Source organism: Mauremys mutica, unplaced genomic scaffold (genome assembly GCF_020497125.1).
Source record: "Mauremys mutica isolate MM-2020 ecotype Southern unplaced genomic scaffold, ASM2049712v1 001001F_np12_obj, whole genome shotgun sequence".
Lineage (NCBI taxonomy): Eukaryota > Metazoa > Chordata > Testudines > Geoemydidae > Mauremys > Mauremys mutica.
The window spans coordinates 13596-32614 of record NW_025423091.1 but is presented as its reverse complement, the minus strand read 5'-3'; the positions used below and the strand labels follow the sequence as shown (position 1 = coordinate 32614).

Genomic DNA, 19019 nt, shown 5'->3' with positions numbered 1-19019 from the left:
CCTGCTCTAACCACCAGCCACCACTCCCCTCCCGGAGCCGGGGAGAGAACCCAGGAGTCCTGGCTCCCAGCCCCCCCCTGCTCTAACCACCAGCCACCACTCCCCTCCCAGAGCCGGGGAGAGAACCCAGGCGTCCGGCCATCTCTATCTCACCTGGGAGCTCCTCCCACACCTGATTCAGCCCAACCCGCTGGAGTGGGATTCCCGGGCTCACAGCGCCACCCAGTGGAGAGAAGGGGAATTGCTCTCCCCCCCCCCCGCGCCTCACTCCCGGCCTGCAGCCCCCCCCACGGCCCGCTCCGCTGCTCCCCCCCCGCCCCCCCTTCCAGGTCCAAAGTCTGACCCTGGTGGGCGGAGCCGGGAGTCAAATATTTACCCACGCTCTCTGTTGCCTGGCAACCGCTGAGCGTCTCCCCCTCCCCCCGCAGGTCCAACCCACCACGCGCCTCCTCGTGGAGGGAAGCAGCCGCCCCCTCACTGCCGAGGTCACCCCCACACCACCGTGGGCTCCCAGCCCCCCAGCCCCCACTCCCCTCCCCGAGCTGAGAACCCAGGAGTCCTGGCTCCCAGCCCCCCCTGCTCCGACCCACCAGCCCCCACTCCCCTCCCAGAGCCGGGGCGAGAACCCAGGAGTCCTGGTTCCCAACCCCCCCTGCTCTAACCCACCAGCCCCCACTCCCCTCCCAGAGCCGGGGAGAGAACCCAGGAGTCCTGGCTCCCAGCCCCCCCTGCTCTGACCACCAGCCACCACTCCCCTCCCAGAGCCGGGGAGAGAACCCAGGAGTCCTGGCTCCCAGCCCCCCCTGCTCTAACCACCCAGCCCCCACTCCCCTCCCAGAGCCGGGGAGAGAACCCAGGAGTCCTGGCTCCCAGCCCCCCCTGCTCTGACCACCAGCCACCACTCCCCTCCCAGAGCTGGGGAGAGAACCCAGGAGTCCTGGTTCCCAACCCCCCCTGCTCTAACCCACCAGCCCCCACTCCCCTCCCAGAGCTGGGGCAAGAACCCAGGAGTCCTGGTTCCCAACCCCCCCCTGCTCTAACCCACCAGCCCCCACTCCCCTCCCAGAGCCGGGGAGAGAACCCAGGAGTCCTGGCTCCCAGCCCCCCCCCCCCTTTTCTCACCCTCTACGTCTCACTCTCCTCCCAGTATCTAGCACGTCTCACAAACCTCCCCACCCCAGGGCACAGCCCCTGCCATTGTCCAAACTTCCTCCCCAGCTCCCCCCCCAGCAGGTATAAGAGGGACCCGCCCAGCCCCACCTGCACCCTTTGAATTTCACAGCCCCGGTAAGGCAGCAGCTGCTCCGCCACCAGCGAACACCAGGTAGGGCGGCTGCTGGCACCTGGCCGAAGCCTCAGGGGCCGAGTGCCAAGAACCCCAGCCTCAGCTTCAGCCTCTGAGGGAGGGGCACCGGCAGGGCTGGGGGGGCTGGGCTAGTAGGGGCTGCGGGTCGGGAGTGAGGGGCACCGGCAGGGCTGGGGGGGGGGAGCGGCTGCGGGTTGGGTTGAGGGGCACTGGCAGAGCTGGGGGGAGGGAGGCCCAGGGCCAGGCTGGCAGGGGCTGCGGGTCGGGAGTGAGGGGCACCGGCAGAGCTGGGCAGGGCTCTCTCGGTGCAGGCTGGTTGTCAGGGTCCAGGCCCTCAGGACTCTGGGACATTCGCTTTTCGGTTCTGGCCGCAGCCTCAGGTTCTGTCCTGGTTTGATTTGTTGGCTGAGCTGCTAGAACCCCATGTAATGGCCTGGCAATAGCACAACCCTGCTCCGCCGGTGCCCCTCACTCCCAACCCGCAGCCCCGCGAGCCCGGCCCTGGGCTCCCCCCAGCTCCGCCGGTGCCCCTCACTCCCGACCCGCAGCCCCTGCTCCCCCCCAGCTCTGCCGGTGCCCCTCACTCCCGACCCGCAGCCCCGCTAGCCCGGCCCTGGGCTCCCCCCAGCTCTGCCGGTGCCCCTCACTCCCGACCCGCAGCCCCTGCTCCCCCCCAGCTCTGCCGGTGCCCCTCACTCCCGACGCGCAGCCCCTGCTCCCCCCCAGCTCTGCCGGTGCCCCTCACTCCCGACCCTCAGCCCCGCTAGCCCGGCCCTGGGCTCCCCCCAGCTCTGCCGGTGCCCCTCACTCCTGATCTGCAGCCCCTGCCCCCCCCAGCTCTGCCGGTGCCCCTCACTCCCGACCCGCAGCCCCTGCTCCCCCCCCCAGCTCTGCCGGTGCCCCTCACTCCCGACCCGCAGCCCCTGCTCCCCCCCCCAGCTCTGCCGGTGCCCCTCACTCCCGACCCGCAGCCCCTGCTAGCCCAGCCCCAAATTGCAGCAAAGATCCTTCAGTTCCTTGTTTGTTTGCCCGGGGTGTGACCTCCCCACACCCCTGCACCTCCGTCACCGCAGGGCGTTTCCCCCCTGCCCAGACCTGCCTGGGGGCCCCTGGGGCCCAGAGCTGATTCAGGAGCTGGGCTGCGCAGTAGCGTGAACCCCTCCCCCACACTCAGCCCCTCGTCCCCAGCTCCACCATATGCCCCTGCCCCGGCCAATGTGTCCCCTCAGCCCCGCTGTGTTCCCTCCCCCCCCCAGTGCTGAGCTCAGAGTGGGGGGCTCTCCCTGGCCCAGGCAGCGGGGGGCTCGGTTGGCTGCACCCCTCCCCTTAGGTGACTGGGGAGAGTTTTGGGGGGTCCTGTCCGGGCTGACACCCCCGTGTCCCCCCAGGCTCCACCATGGCCTATCAGGCGGAGATAACGCAGCCCGGCCGGGTACAGACCAGCTACTCCTATGGCAACTCCAACGCCTGGAGCTCGGGCATGTGCGACTGCTTCGCGGACATGGGCGTGTGTGAGTCGGGGGGCTCCCCGGGGGGCGGGGGTCCCAGGGGGGGATGTGGGGAGGTTCTGGGGGCGGGGGGACTCAGTGGGGGTGTCGGGGGGGTTCCCAGGGGGGGTTTGGGGGAGGCTCTGGGGTGGGGGTGTCATGGGGGTTCCCAGTGGGGGGTTGAGGGGAGGATATGGGGTGGGGGTGTCGGGGGGGCTCCCAGGGGGGGTGGGGGGGAGGCTCTGGGGGGTGGGGGACGAGGTGGGGGGGTGAGGGGGGGTACCCAGGGGGGGTTGTGGGGAGGCTCTGGGATGGGGGTGTCATGGGGGGTCCCAGGGGGGGTTGTGGGGAGGCTCTGGGGGCTGGGGGACTCAGTGGGGGTGTCGGGGGGGGTACCCAGGGGGGGTTGTGGGGAGGCTCTGGGGTGGGGGTGTCATGGGGGTTCCCAGGGGGGGTTGTGGGGAGGCTCTGGGGTGGGGGTGTCGGGGGGTGTTCCCGGGGGGGTTGTGGGGAGGTTCTGGGGGCTGGGGCACACAGGGTGACTGAAGGGGTGCAAGCCAGGGGGTGTTGTGGGGAGGCTCTGGGGTGGGGGTGTCGGGCGGGCTCCCAGGGGGGGTTGGGGGGAGGCTCTGGGGGCTGGGGGACTCAGGGGTTGTGTCGGGGGGGTATCCAGGGGGGGTTGTGGGGAGGCTCTGGGGTGGGGGTGTCATGGGGGTTCCAAGCGGGTGTTGTGGGGACACTCTGGGTTTGCGGTGTAGGGGTGTTACCCAGGGTCGGTTGTGGGGAGGCTCTGGGGTGGGGGTGTCGGGGGGGCTCCCAGGGGGGGTTGTGGGGAGGCTCTGGGGTGGGGGTGTCGGGTGGGCTCCCAGGGGGGGTTGTGGGGAGGCTCTGGGGTGGGGGTGTCGGGGGGGTTCCCAGGGGGGGTTGTGGGGAGGCTCTGGGGTGGGGGTGTCGGGGGGGCTCCCAGGGGGGGTTGTGGGGAGGCTCTGGGGTGGGGGTGTCATGGGGGTTCCCAGGGGGGGTTGTGGGGAGGCTCTGGGGTGGGGGTGTCGGGGGGGTTCCCAGGGGGGGTTGTGGGGAGGATCTGGGGTGGGGGTGTTGGGGGGGCTCCCAGGGGGGGTTGTGGGGAGGCTCTGGGGTGGGGGTCCCAGTTTCGGGTCTGTAACACCGCCCCCCCCGGCAGGTCTCTGCGGTACCTTTGTGCCCTGCATCCTGGCCTGCCAGGTGTCCCAGGACTTCGGCGAGTCCTGCTTCCTGCCCTGCCTGCCCGGCACCTTGCTGGCCCTGCGCACGGGGGTGCGGGAACGGTACCACATCGAGGTGAGTTTGGGGGAGTCCGGGGGGAGGGGCAGTTTCCAGCTGGAGCCCCCGGAGCCCCAGCAACCCCCCGGCCCTGCACGGGGCCCGGCCCATGTGGCTCTGGCTTCGCGCCCCCGCCTGCCCCCTCCCCGCTCGGCCAGGGGCAGCGACCTGCGAGCGGTAAAACCTCCTGCCCATGGCCCGGCCGTCGCTGAACCCAAATCCGGGGTCGGTTCCTCCCGGGCGGGAACCGGCCGCGGGGCCGGGGCTGGGATCCCTTTTCCCCCTTGGCGCGCCCGGGGCCATGGCGAGGCCGGGGTGGCTGGTGACGCTGATACCGACGTGGTGCCAACGCCCCGCGGCTGTTCCCGGCCCCGCGGCTGACGCCCCTCTCCCCACAGGGCAGTATCTGCGACGACTGGCTGGTCATGGCGTGCTGCGGGCCCTGCGGCCTCTGCCAGCTCTCCCGGGAGCTGTCCCAGCGGAAATGAGGGGCCGGCGATCCCGGCTCCAGCTAGGGGGGCTCTGAACCGCCTCCGCAGCACGAAGAAAATCTGCCCCTTCCCCGCCCAGGGAGGAGAACAGGGACAGCGGGGGGGGGAGCCCCTGCCCCAACCCCCCTAAATAAATAACCCACAAACTCTTTGCAGTAGCCTGTGTTTATTAGTGGGGCCCTGGCACCCGGCATCCTCGGGGGGCTGTGTGAAAAATATGAACTAAATGGGCATATGGGGGAGCGATAACTACAGCATGGGAGAGTTAGGGAAACAGGCGCACACACAGCATGGGGGGGTTAGGGGTACAGGCACACACAGCATGGGGGGGGTTAAGGGTACAGGCACACACAGCGGGGGGGTTAGGGGTACAGGCGCACACACAGCGTGGGGGGGTTAAGGGTACAGGCACACACAGCGGGGGGGTTAAGGGTACAGGCGCACACAGCATGGGGGGGGTTAAGGGTACAGGTGCGCACACAGTGGGGGGGTTAAGGGTACAGGTGCACACACAGCATGGGGGGGTTAAGGGTACAGGCACACACAGCGGGGGGGTTAGGGGTACAGGCGCACACACAGCATGGGGGGGTTAAGGGTACAGGCACACACAGCAGGGGGGTTAAGGGTACAGGTCCACACAGAGGGGGGGTTAAGGGTGCAGGTGCACACACAGCGGGGGGGGGGTAAGGGTGCAGGTGCACACACAGTGGGGGGGTTAAGGGTACAGGTGCACACACAGCGTGGGGGGGTTAAGGGTACAGGCGCGCACACAGCGTGGGGGGGTTAAGGGTACAGGTGCACACACACAGCAGGGGGTTAAGGGTACAGGTGCACACACAGCAGGGGGGTTAAGGGTACAGGCGCACACACAGCAGGGGGGTTAAGGGTACAGGCGCACACACAGCATGGGGGGGTTAAGGGTACAGGCGCACACACCGCGTGGGGGGGGTTCAGGGAACAGGCGCCCACACAGCGGGGGGTGACGGGTACAGGCGCGCACACAGCGGGGGGGTTAAGGTTACAGGCGCGCACACAGCGGGGGGGGGTAAGGGTACACGCGCGCACACAGAGTGGGGGGGTTAAGGGTACAGGCGCGCACACAGCGGGGGGGTTATAAGGGTACGGGCGCACACACAGCGGGGGGTTAAGGTTACAGACGCACACACAGCGTGGGGGGGATTAAGGGTACAGGCGCACACACAGTGGGGGGGTTAAGGGTACAGGCGCGCACACAGCGTGGGGGGGTTAAGGGTACAGGCGCACACACAGCAGGGGGGTTAAGGGTACAGGCGCACACACAGCGTGGGGGGGGTTAAGGGTACAGGCGCGCACACAGCGGGGGGGTTAAGGGTACAGGCGCGCACACAGCGTGGGGGGGTTAAGGGTACAGGCGCGCACACAGCGTGGGGGGGATAGGGGAACAGGCGGACACACAGCGGGGGGGTAAGGGTACAGACGCACACACAGCGTGGGGGGGATTAAGGGTACAGGCGCACACACAGTGGGGGGGTTAAGGGTACAGGCGCGCACACAGCGTGGGGGGGTTAAGGGTACAGGCGCACACACAGCAGGGGGGTTAAGGGTACAGGCGCACACACAGCGTGGGGGGGGTTAAGGGTACAGTCGCGCACACAGCGGGGGGGTTAAGGGTACAGGCGCGCACACAGCGTGGGGGGGTTAAGGGTACAGGCGCGCACACAGCCGGGGGGGGTTAAGGGTACAGGAGCACACACAGCGGGGGGTTAAGGGTACAGACGCACACACAGCGTGGGGGGGATTAAGGGTACAGGCGCACACACAGTGGGGGGGTTAAGGGTACAGGCGCGCACACAGCGTGGGGGGGTTAAGGGTGGTACAGGCGCACACACAGCAGGGGGGTTAAGGGTACAGGCGCACACACAGCGTGGGGGGGGTTAAGGGTACAGGCGCACACACAGTGGGGGGGTTAAGGGTACAGGCGCACACACAGCGGGGGGGGGGGTTAAGGGTACAGGCGCGCACACAGCGGGGGGGGTTAAGGGTACAGGCGCACACACAGCGTGGGGGGGTTAAGGGTACAGGCGCACACACAGCGGGGGGGGGTTAAGGGTACAGGCGCACACACAGCGGGGGGTTAAGGGTACAGACGCACACACAGCGTGGGGGGGATTAAGGGTACAGGCGCACACACAGCGGGGGGGGGTTAAGGGTACAGGCGCACACACAGCGGGGGGGTTAAGGGTACAGGCGCACACACAGTGGGGGGGTTAAGGGGACAGGCGCGCACACAGCGTGGGGGGGTTAAGGGTACAGGCGCACACACAGCAGGGGGGTTAAGGGTACCAGCGCACACACAGCGTGGGGGGGTTAAGGGTACAGGCGCACACACAGTGGGGGGGTTAAGGGTACAGGCGCACACACAGTGTGTGGGGGGGTTAAGGGTACAGGCGCACACACAGCGTGGGGGGGTTAAGGGTACAGGCGCGCACACAGCAGGGGGGGTAAGGGTACAGGCGCACACACAGGGGGGGGGTTAAGGGTACAGACGCACACACAGCGTGGGGGGGGTTAAGGGTACAGGCGCACACACAGCGTGGGGGGGGTTAAGGGTACAGACGCACACACAGCGTGGGGGGGGGTTAAGGGTACAGACGCACACACAGCGTGGGGGGGGTTAAGGGTACAGGCGCACACACAGCGTGGGGGGGGTTAAGGGTACAGGCGCACACACATTGGGGGGCAAGTTAAGGGCACAGGCTCACAAACACCAGACAGCAAGTTAATGGTACAGCTGCACAGACACCGGGGGCAGAGTTAAGGGTACAGGCACATTGAGGGGGGAATTAAGGGTACAGGTGCACACACACACCAGGTGGAGTTAAGGATACAAGCACACCCACTGGGGGGAGGTAAGGGTACAGTCAGACGCAGATGTGGGGAGGGAGAGTTAATGGTAGAGGCACAGACACACCTGGAGGAGAGTTAAGGGTACAGGTGCACACACACCAGGGGTAGTTAAAGGTACAGGTGCACACACACCGGGGGGGCGGGAGTTAAGGGTACAGGTGCATGCACAGGGGCAGAGTTAAGGGTACGGGGCACACACGTGAGGGGGAGTAAGAGTTCAGGGTACAGGTGCACACACAGGGGCAGAGTTAAGGGTACAGGCACACACCGGGGGGGGGAGTTCAGGGTACAGGCGCACGCACAGGGGCAGAGTTAAGGGTACAGGCACACACCGGGGGGGGAGTTCAGGGTACAGGCGCACGCACAGGGGCAGAGTTAAGGGTACAGGCACACACCGGGGGGCGGGAGTTCAGGGTACAGGCGCACGCACAGGGGCAGAGTTAAGGGTACAGGCACAGACACACACGGGGCTCGCTAAGGGGGAAGCCGCACCCTCACAGGCACATATGGATTTTTGAAGGGCGGACGAGGTCCCGGGTGCGAAGTCACCGTCGATGGGCCGGGGCCGTAGGACGTACCATGGAACCTGGGACTCGCTTGTGCCCCTCCTGCTGCAGCCAGGCCCTCACGGGGGGGGGGATCCCACTGGCTGCTGTCGGTCCCTTCTGGGCTTCTCTCGGGGAGGGGGGCTCTACCTGCCCCCACCCCTGTGCCTTGGGCAGACACGTGGCCCCAGGGACCAGCCCCCATTCGGGGGGGCTACACAAGGGGCCGTCCAGGGAAGCGGGTTCTGCCCCCCATCAGGGGCTGAGAGCGGGGGGGCCAGGAACCCCGGGGGCTGGGCCGGTTATGGGGGCCTGCCCCCCCCCCCCCATCCACCTGCAGCGTCTCAGGGAAAGTTCAGAGCCAGTTGTCAAAACGGTGCCCGTGTATTTGCATACATGCAAATGAGACTATTAAATAATTTGCATAAGAGGCGTTCAAAGAAAGGAAGGGGCTGAGACCCCCCCCCACCCCGAAGCCCTCGAGCCTCCCTCCTGCCCCCCCACGTCCCCCCAGCTCGTCCCGAGACCACGGGGGGGGGGGCTGGACTCCATCTCCCACAAGCCTTTGCGGCCAGACTCCATTTCCCAGCGTGCCCCGCGGCCCGCCCCAAAGTTCCGCCCCCCCCCGCCCCGGTGGCCACGTCGAGGCAGCGAGCGGCGGCCGCGCTGAACCAGGCGGCAGGTGAGCGGGAGCCGTCGCCATGGCAACCCCGGGGGGAGGCAGCAGCAGCCCCGCATCCCCCCTGCCCCCCCCCCCCGCGCCCCGTTCCCCCCCCAGCTGCAGCTCCCGGGGGGGCGGGGCCTGGTTTCACGTCCTGCCCCCCCCCCCGCGCCCCGTTCCCCCGCCCCAGCTGCAGCTCCCGGGGGGGCGGGGCCTGGTTTCACGTCCTGCCCCCCCCTCTCCGCAGCCCCCGGGCGCTGAGCACCATGGCCGGGAAAGGCGGCTCGGACCATCCCTTCCCCCCGCCCGCCGAGCAGGAGGCTGCGGGACCCCTCGGCACTAAGTAGGGAGCTGCGGGGGGATAGGGGGCGCTGTGGGGCAGGGAACAGAGTGGGGGGGATAGGGGGCGCTGCGGGGCAGGGAGCGGGGCGGGGGGGTCAGTGGGGGCGCCGTGGGGCAGGGAGCGGGGCGGGGGGGTCAGTGGGGGCGCCGTGGGGCAAGGAGCGGGGCGGGGGCACAGTAGGGGGCGCTGTGGCGCAGGGAGTGGGACGGGGGGGTCAGTGGGGGCGCCGTGGGGCAGGGAGCGGGGCGGGGGGGTCAGTGGGGGCGCTGTGGGGCAGGGAGCGGGGGGCACAGTAGGGGGCGCTGTGGGGCAGGGAGCAGGGCGGGGGGGTCAGTGGGGGCGCCGTGGGGCAGGGAGTGGGGGGGCACAATGGGGGGCGCCGGGGGGGGTGCTGCGGCTCAGAGGTGCCCCATCTCTCGGCCCCCCAGGATCTCCATCCCGGCCCTGCTGCCCCAGGGCCCCGCCAAGAAGTGGCTGGAGCAGCGTCGGGCCACCCTGCGCCCGTGGGGCAGCTTCGCCGACCAGCGCCGCTTCGGGAGGCCCCGGGACTTCGGGGAGCTGTGCCAGCGCCTGGCGCGCAACGTGGAGCATTTCCAGAGCAACTACGTCTTCGTCTTCCTGGGGCTCATCCTCTACTGCCTGTGAGCCGGGGCAGCGGCCGGGGCCGGGGGCCCAGGGGCAGGGGGTGGGGCTGGGGGCCGGGGGCCCAGGGGCAGGGGGTGGGGGCCCAGGGGCAGGGGGTGGGGCTGGTGGCCGGGGGCCCAGGGGCTGGTGGCCGGGGGCCCAGGGGCAGGGGATGGGGCTGGTGGCCGGGGGCCCAGGGGCAGGGGGTGGGGCTGGTGGCCGGGGGCCCCGGGGCAGGGGGTGGGGCTGGTGGCCGGGGGCCCAGGGGCAGGGGGTGCGGCAGGGGGCCGGGAGGCTGGAGGAAGGGGGCCCGGGGTGGGGCTGGTGGCCGGGGGCCCAGGGGCAGGGGGTGGGGGCCCAGGGGCAGGGGGTGGGGCTGGTGGCCGGGGGCCCAGGGGCTGGTGGCCGGGGGCCCAGGGGCAGGGGGTGGGGCTGGGGGCCGGGGGCCCAGGGGCTGGTGGCTGGGGGCCCAGGGGCGGGGGGGGGGGCTGGTGGCCGGGGGCCGGGGGGCAGGGGGTGCGGCAGGGGGCCGGGAGGCTGGAGGAAGGGGGCCCGGGGTGGGGCAGGTGGCCGGGGGCCCAGGGGCAGGGGGTGGGGGCCCAGGGGCAGGGGGTGCAGCAGGGGGCCGGGTGGCAGGAGGAAGGGGGCCCGGGGTGGGGCAGGTGGACGGGGGCCCAGGGGCAGGGGGTGGGGGCCCAGGGGCAGGGGGTGGGGCTGGGGGCCGGGGGCCCAGGGGCTGGGGGTGGGGGCCCAGGGGCAGGGGGTGCGGCAGGGGGCCGGGGGCCCAGGGGCTGGTGGCCGGGGGCCCAGGGGCAGGGGGTGGGGCTGGTGGCCGGGGGCCCAGGGGCAGGGGGTGGGGGCCCAGGGGCAGGGGGTGCGGCAGGGGGCCGGGAGGCTGGAGGAAGGGGGCCCGGGGTGGGGCAGGTGGACGGGGGCCCAGGGGGGAGCTGGGGAGCCCAGGAATAGGCTGGTTCTGCAAAGGCTGTGGGGGAGGGGTGTGAAACGGGGGAACATGTAAGCTGGGGGGGGCAGCGTATGGCGGGTATGGCCCCCCCAACCCTCTGCCATTCCCCCCCAGGATCACCTCCCCCCTGCTCCTGGTGGCGCTGGCTGTCTTCTTCGGGGCCTGTTACCTCATCTACCTGCGAACCCAGCAGTCCCGGCTCGTGCTGTTCGGTGAGTGGGGGCCCAGGGCCCGCCCCTCCAGGGGGTGCGGGGGGCTGGCTGGCTTGGGGGGGCACAGGGGGCTGGCTGGCTTGGGAGCAGGGGCAGGACGTGGGGCTCATCCCCTCCAGGGGGCGCTGGGGGCTGGCTGGGGGGGGGGGGCGGGGGTCCCCTCACCGCCCCCCCCCCCGTTCTCTCTCTCTCTCTCTCTGGCGCGGCCACGCCAGCAGCTCAGCACGGCTCAGCAGTACGGACTGGCCGGCAGGCGGGCTTGGGGCGCTGGCTGGCTCAGGGGCAGGCACGGGGGGGCCGTCTGTCTCGGGGGGGGCTGGGCTCCCCTCACCCCCCCCGTTCTCTTTCTCTGGCTGGGGGGCAGGCGTGGGGGGCTGGTGTTGTACAGACAAAACTACACAGGATCTTTCCAGGGGGCCAGACAGAGATGCCACGTTTGTTATGAGAACAGTGTGATTTCTGACCAATAACTAACATGACTTGCATCCGCCGCAGCGGGGATTCACCCGCCACAGCTCATGCTCCAAGACACCCCCCCCCACACCCCCTACCTCTGTTCTGCAGCTGCTGCATACTTGCCAGTCCTGGGCATAGCTTGAGTTCCCGGCTTGGGTTGGTAGCTCGGGGCGGCGAACTGGCCAGGAAAGCCGGGCACGAGGCCAAGCTGGGTCTCTGTTGGGCCTGCACCGATGCCCTTCCATGTTGGCAGCAGAATGTTACCCCCCCCCCAGTCTCCCATCTCACCCAGCCTTTTTGTAGGCTTCAGTTTGAATCCAGAGTTTCTAGGGCCTTGGCTACACTTGCAAATTTGCAGCGCTGCAGCAGGGTGTGAAAACACACCCTCTCCAGCGCTGCAAATTGCGGCGCTGCAAAGCGCCAGTGTGGTCAAATCCCCAGCGCTGGGAGCGCGGCTCCCAGCGCTGTCCGTTATTCCCCACAGGGAGGTGGAGTACGGACACCAGCGCTGGCGCTTTGACTACACTTAGCACTTCAAAGCGCTGTGTAGCCATAGCCTAGGTCTTGCTGTGTCCCGCTGCCTCTGGGTTTGGTGATTGATCACCCGTCAATTGCAGGCAACTTTCAGCCTGGGACCTGGCTTTGATCTTCCTTCTATTGCACCTTTTGTGTTTAGGGTGGACACTTCTTACGTTGTTAGGGCTCTTGTCTGCTTCTTCAGCCGGTGGGGTTTGAACTCCATTTCATCAGGACAGGCTGGGGCTGGAGGCTGACTCCATCATCCATCCATACCTCAGTCACACGTCTACACTAACTCATGAGGGTACAGCAGGGTTTGCAAAACTGACGGCTGGAGGAAGCTTTTAGAAAATGGAGCGAGTGTTTTAAAATGGGGTTTGAATTCCAGTGTGGCAAACAGTGACCAGAAGTTACAATGTAGGCAAGTGTAGTGACTGGTGAACAGAAGAAACCGGGCAAGTCTCAGTGATTGAAGCAGGAATTGGATTGACAGTGAAACGGACAAAGGCAGGTATCGGAGGGGAGCCCTGTTCGTTACACACCCTGTAAAAGCAGCGCAGAGCCCTGGGGCACCGGAGAGTCTGACAGACGGATGGAGCAGGAGCTGTCGTGGGTGAACTCCTGCATCCGACGAAGTGGGTGTTCACCCACGACAGCTCCTGCTCCATCCGTCTGTGAGTCCCTAAGGTGCCCAGGACTCTTTGCTGCTTTTACAAAGGCAGCTGACTGAACAGCTCTGGCTCTTAACAAGCATCTTCATTGTCAATTAGCCAGTTCTTGGGGTAACCGGTTTTATGAATGAATGTTGTTTCATTCATAAAACTTTACTTATGAAGTTACAGTAATAAAGAACAATTAAAAACAATGTCATTCATCAGTTCTACATTGTCCCCCTTTTGCCCCTTCAGTCCAGGGGCATTGGATGGGTCCCACTTTCTGTCATTGTTTTAAGGCAGAACCAGTTGGGGTTACTAATAGGACAATGAGGGGATGAAAAATGATCTTTAGGGCTGCTGCCCAGGTGGGCTGCTCCTACCACACTCTGCCCCTTGATCTCTGGCCATTACAGGGGCTGGTGTCGTCGCAGGGCACAGGGGATCTGTTGCAAACAAACCAAACAATCATAACCAGGTGAATACAGCTAAACCCCTTACAACTGACTGAACACCAGCTAGAACCTGCACACCAATGCAAACAATGATCGTTGGGATCATTGGGAACCATCCCCACTCCAATCCTCGGGGACATTGACACACAAACTGAGGCCCAAGTCTGATGCTGCAATAGCCAATAGCCATCGAACAATACAAGTCACTGAGCTCAGGACCCCCTTAAGCACACAACAAAGACGACGTCGTAGGAGGAGCACAGTTGTCACCAAGGTTAAGCTGATTTGGACTTAAACTAACATTTAGTTGCTAAAATGTTGCCGAGTCCCCTATTTTTAACAGTTCTGAAGAGGTTTTTGGGGCCCTGCAATTCTGGGCCAAGGTCTTACCGGTTATGGGGGCCCCAGAACTCCCCTTCAGGGCTTGGGGAAGTAGAACCAGGGAGCATAGAGGGAAGTGTGGAATTCACAACACAAATGTATCAATAACAAAACTTAATAACAAACTGACTCTTAGAGAACCTAACAAAACTAAACCTGGTGCACTGGGGACCAGAGTCTCCTGGACCCCAGTGGTGATTGATGGACATGGGGGAAGCAGAGAGCGGGAAAGACTGTTGCCCTGTCCAGTGCAGTAACCCCTCTCTCTGGAGCCAGTGCCAGCACAGGACACCACTAGAGACAGACCCAGAACGGGCAGCACAGAACACTGACCCCAGACTTTGTCGCGACACTGTAACCATGGTATTTCTGTAACTCTTCAGCTGGCACCAGCTCTCCTGAGGTTCTGGTTCAGAGCCTGAAAGCTGGAAGCTTAGAACTAAATTAGCACAGAGCTCCCACATGGCAGGCTCTGCTCAGTCTCTGCCACAGTGTGTTCGGTACTCGGGGCTGCACAAATGCTAATTAAGTGGTGCATTTCTTTGAGTTTAAATTTTTTTTAATTTTAAAATCCCCAGCCACTTTGCCATGGCCCGGAGGTCTGAGGCAGAAGCAGGCGCTGTTGTTACTGTTGGCCCTGGGAGGAGGAATCTACCCAAATATCCCCCTTCCCACTCTCCAGAGGGGTCCCAAAAATTTGCCCCTTTTGGGGTCTCAGATGTTCCTTCTTCTGATGTTACTGCTGCTGTAAGATGTGAGAGCTGCTTAACCCTCTGTACCCAGCCTTAAGGGCAGCTCACTGGGTTTGGGTACCACACACCTTTTCATTTCGCTGCTTTTGCAGCAGAGGCTTGTAAATCTTGGTGCAGTTTTTCATTTTTAGGTTTAGCCAATTGAAGGAAAAGCTCACTACAGGTTTTCCATAGAAGCCAAACTGCGGCTGCTTCCTTTTTCATTGGAGTTGAGGGTTTATATATTAATAAGCACCTGGCCAATTTTTTTTTTAAGGATCTCTTTAGACAGTGTTTTCTTAAACATTTTTTCCAACAGTTGTGAGCAACAACCAGCCACAACAAACCCAAATTGATAAATATCCAGCACTATAACCCCTTCTTCTTCTTCTTCCTCTTACTCACTCCCAGTGGAGCATAAGGCGTCAACCATTCTCCTCCATTCATTTCGTTCTTGAGCGAGGCAGCAAATTTCATCCCACTTCATTCCCATGCCTTTCATTTTCTCTTCAATGGTCCTTCGCCACGTCCCCAATGGTCTACCTCTCCTCCTCCTTCCTTGTGGTGTCCATCGTAGGGCAATATGGGGGTGTCTATCAGCACCCATTCTCAACACATGCCCCAACCATCTCCATCTTCGTTGTTTGGCTTCATCCACTATGTTGTTAATGCCCGTTAATCGGCTCACTTCAACATTGGTGATACGCTGCGGCCAGTGTATGTTAAGAATTCGCCTAAGACACCTTCCTTCAAAACCCCGAAGCTGACTTTCATATCATCCTCAAAGATATGTATGCTGATAATAAGTGTTGTGTTCGCCATGAAGCACAGCGGAGCGAGTGGTTCCATGTGAGAACGGGAGTTAGACAAGGGTGCGTTATTTCGCCCATTCTATCTCTTGTGGTTATAGTCTGGGTGATGCGGAAAGCCACCGACGATAGGCCAAGAGGGATCGCATGGGGACCCTCTGGTCATATTGAAGATTGTGACTTTGCGGATGACATGGCCCTGAGTTCAAGCTCTCAGACGGACCTCCAGGAGAAGACTGATAGAGTAGGTAGAGCAGCAAGGTGCGTGGGACTTAATATCCACGCCGGTAAGAGCAAAACAATGAAAGTAAAAGCAGCCAGCTCGACGACGACAGTGTTATGTGACGTAGAATTGGAGGAGGTGAACGATTGTAAATATCTTGGTAGTTACATATCGGCGGATGGTAATATTCAGAAGGAGATATCTACCAGAATCGGTCTTGCAGCAACTGCATTCTAGAGACTTCAGAACATTTGGAGGTCGGCCATCTTGCAAATGAAAACCAAGGTAGAGATCTACAGGTCGAACGTCCGCTCTGTGTTGCTTTATGCGGCGGAAACATGGAGGACCAACAAGAAGATAGAAAGTCGACTATAACCCCTAATTCCTAAAAAAGCAGCTTACAACTCCTGAAAGAGCAATTTTACCTTTTTAACTCCTGGAAGGAGCAACGTAACCCTCTCTGGGCCAGAGGGAGAGACACTAAGCCTCCCTCTGTATCACTCGCCTACCACCACCGAGGGTTCATGCACCAACTATGAAAATCCTCCCCAGGCTCAGAGCGAGAAGCACTCAGTTCTCCTCTTTAGCTCAGTCTTGCTACGGCGGAGGGTGTGTGCACCTAGGGTTTTCAGTGTGGAAACCTGAAGGCCTGTTGCCCGGCCTTACTACGACCGGGGATATACCCACCTCCAATTCTTTCCCCCAGCAGTCCAGGCTGGAGAGAGGGATGCTAAACCTCTCCTGTTTCTCAGCCCCGCTGCGACCCGAGGGTGTGCAACCCTTTAATCAGCACAAGTCTCAGTGCCTAGTATTTTACTATTTGAACAAGATTCAAACCTAAACTCCTATTTCCTTCAGAGTTTGTGGTTAATTAACTGAAAGTTTACAACCTTTTCCCTATCGTGCCAGGCTCCCTAAAGCTGGCGGGTGCACACCAGGTTTATAATAACTGGATTCTCCGCTTCCTCCCCCTTTGCATTCTCCACCAATAATGTTGTACAGACAAAACTACACAGGATCTTTCCAGGGGGCCAGACAGAGATGCCACATTTATTATGATAACAATCTGATTTATGACCAATAACTAATATCTTAATCCTTATATAGACACATTATACCTAATACTCCCCCCCCCCATATATATACATCCATCAGCTGTTCTGCAGCTGCTGCATAGTTACCAGTCCTGGACATAGCTTGTTTGCAGCTTGGGGTGGCTAACTGCACCGCTCACCAGTACGGACTGGCCGGGGGGCAGGGGCGGGGGCGGGGAGCTGGCTGGCCGGGGGGCGGGGGCGGGGAGCTGGCTGGCTGGGGGGCTGGCTGGCTCGGCAGGGGTCTGGGCTCCCCTCACCCCCCGTTCTCTCTCTCTCTCTCTCTGGCGCGGCCAGGCCGGGAGCTCGGCACGGCTCAGCAGTACGGACTGGCCGGGGGCGTCTCCTTCCCCTTCTTCTGGCTGGCAGGGGCCGGATCCGCCGTCTTCTGGGTGCTGGGTGAGCAACCCCCTCCCCCGACCCAGGGTGTAACCTCAGCTGCTGCCTGTGGGGGCTTGTCTGGGGGGCCGTTTGGGGCGCAGAACCTGCCAAAGAGCTCAGTGTGGGGGAGGGGAACCCCCCCAATCTGTGCCTGCCCCACCCCCCATGGGCTGTTCCTCTCCTGGCACTCGGGGGGTCAGTGGGGGAGGTTTGGGGGGCAGATTGACAGAGGTGAGCGGTGCAGCAGGGGCAGGGGGATTTGGGGGCAGCTGGTGGGGAGGGGAGGGGGAGGGCCGGTGGCAGAGGGGCTATGGAACTGGGGTGCAGGGGGTGCAGATGGGGAGGGGCTGGGGACCTGAGATGCAACAGCAGGAGGAGTGGGGCTGGAAATCGGGGCCATGTATGGGGTGCACTGGAGGGGAGGCAGAATTGGGGGCAGCGGGGGAGGGGAGCTGGGGGCAGCTGGGGTCTATGGGGGGCAGCAGGGGAGGGGAAGGGAGCGGGGGGCGGCGGGGGTCCATGGGGTGCACCGGGGGAGGGGGAGGGGAGCTGGCTGGGGCAGCGGGGGGAGGGGAGCTGGGGGCAGCAGGGCTCTTTGGGGTGCAGCGGGGGAGGGGAGGGGAGCTGGGGGGAGTGCGGGTCCATGGGGTGCAGCAGGCAGGAGGTGGAGCTGGGGGCAGCGGGGGAGGGGAGCTGGGGGCAGAGGGGATCTATGGGGTGCACCGGGGGAGGGGAAGGGAGCTGGGGGCAGCGGGGGTCCATGGGGTGCACCGGGGGAGGGGAGGGGAGCTGGGGGCAGCAGGGCTCTTTGGGGTGCAGCGGGGGAGGGGAGGGGAGCTGGGGGGAGTGGGGGTCCATGGGGTGCAGCAAGCACGAGGAGCAGATGTGGGGAGTGGGGGTCCATGGGGTGCAGCAGGCAGGAGGTGGAGCTGGGGGCAGCGGGGGAGGGGAGCTGGGGGCAGAGGGGATCTATGGGGTGCACCGGGGGAGGGGAAGGGAGCTTGGGGCAGCGGGGGGTCCACGGGGTTGCACCGGGGGAGGGGACGGGAGCTGGGGGCAGCAGGGCTCTTTGGGGTGCAGCGGGGGAGGGGAGAGGAGCTGGGGGGAGTGGAGTGGGGGTCCATGGGATGCAGTGGGGGGGAGGTGGAGCTGGGGGGCAGCAGGGTTCTATGGGGTGCACCGGGGGAGGGGAGCTGGGGGCAGCGGGGGGACAGTGTTGCTGTCTCTCTGATCCCCCCACCTCTCTGTCGCCCCCCGCAGGTGCCACCCTGGTGGTGATCGGCTCCCACGCTGCCTTCCATGAGCTGGAGTCGGGGGAGGCTGACGAGCTGCAGATGGAGCCCGTGTGATGGGGGTGCAGGGACCCCCCCTGGCAGCACCCCCTAGGGGGCAGGGACCCCCCACAAGCCCACCCTTCCGCTGCACCCCCTGGGGCCCTGGGGCCTCCTCCCAGCCCCCCTTCTGGCAGGACCCCCTGGGGGGCAGGGACCCCCCCAGATCATGGTCACTCTTTGCTGCCATTTCTACCAGCCTCTCAGACCCCCCCCCCCCCGGCTCCCTCCACCTCCCCCTTTCTGGGCTCCCCCTCCCCCTCTTCTCGACTTCCCACCTGATGCCCCCAGCCCCGCAATCACCCCCATGTCCCCCACTGCAGGGGTCCTGCTCCCACCAGGGTTCCCCGTTTCCTCTCACTGTCGCGTTGACCCCGGGCTTCCCACGCTGGCTGCCCCCCCAGGAGTGAGGCTGGATCTGTGTCTTTCCCCATTAAAGGCCGTGTTGAGGAGTGGAGCGGCTGCCGTGTGGGGCTGGGAGCAGGGCAAAGGGGTCCCCCTGCACTCCCCTCCAGGGCCCCTCCTTTGGCATGGGGGCCCCTGTGGAACCCCCCTGAATCGTCTTCAGAGCCGTGTGCAAACCCTGGCGGGGGCCTGGGCGGGAGGGGCTGGGCGGGAGGGCAGTGGGGGAGAGGGGCTGGGGGCAGCTGGGGGGCACGACAGGTTCCCTGGGTACAGTCTGTGTCCCCTTCATTCCCCAGCCTGGGGGGCCTGTTACCCTGCTCGGCCGCCCGCACGGCCCCCTGGCCCGCAGCTCCCCCCCACTACACACGTGGGGCCCCGAGCCCCACGCCCGCATGGCGGCCAGCGGGACACCCGCAATTCACAGCCCCGCCCTGACCCCAACAGCCGGCGGCTCGGGTCCCCCCCCGACATGCCAACCTCCGACAGGCAGCCTGGGGGCGCGGTGCAGCGAGTTCTGCGCAGGGCCAGGAGGCTGCGGCCAGCGCGGGCCCCCGAGGCCGGGATCAGAATTGGGGGTGACCAGGTGATTCCCAGGGGATTCAGATGAGGAAGGGCCCGGGGCGTCCCTGATGTGACAGGATCTCTTCCAAGGTCGGTGAACTGCAGAGAATGAGTCGCGGAAATGGCAGACAGGGATTGTCGGTGTTTGTCCCATTGTGTCGCTGGCTGGAGTCGGGGGGTGACGGTGACGATGGCTGGA

General features: G+C 64.8%; 2 protein-coding genes across 2 annotated transcripts; both read left to right on the top strand.

Annotated features, from left to right (window-relative positions):
• Window positions 1–1108: 1108 nt before the first annotated feature.
• CNFN (cornifelin) lies at window positions 1109–4723 on the top strand. Its single transcript, XM_045000758.1, has 4 exons — window positions 1109–1324; window positions 2695–2817; window positions 3977–4113; window positions 4494–4723. Exons 2-4 carry the CDS (start codon window positions 2703–2705, stop codon window positions 4581–4583), a joined length of 342 nt encoding a protein of 113 aa, XP_044856693.1. The 5' UTR covers window positions 1109–1324; window positions 2695–2702; the 3' UTR covers window positions 4584–4723.
• A 3910-nt stretch (window positions 4724–8633) lies between these two features.
• RABAC1 (Rab acceptor 1) lies at window positions 8634–18306 on the top strand. Its single transcript, XM_045000754.1, has 6 exons — window positions 8634–8699; window positions 8926–9021; window positions 9450–9662; window positions 10724–10821; window positions 16440–16541; window positions 17784–18306. Exons 2-6 carry the CDS (start codon window positions 8945–8947, stop codon window positions 17870–17872), a joined length of 579 nt encoding a protein of 192 aa, XP_044856689.1. The 5' UTR covers window positions 8634–8699; window positions 8926–8944; the 3' UTR covers window positions 17873–18306.
• The last annotated feature ends 713 nt before the right edge of the window (window positions 18307–19019 follow it).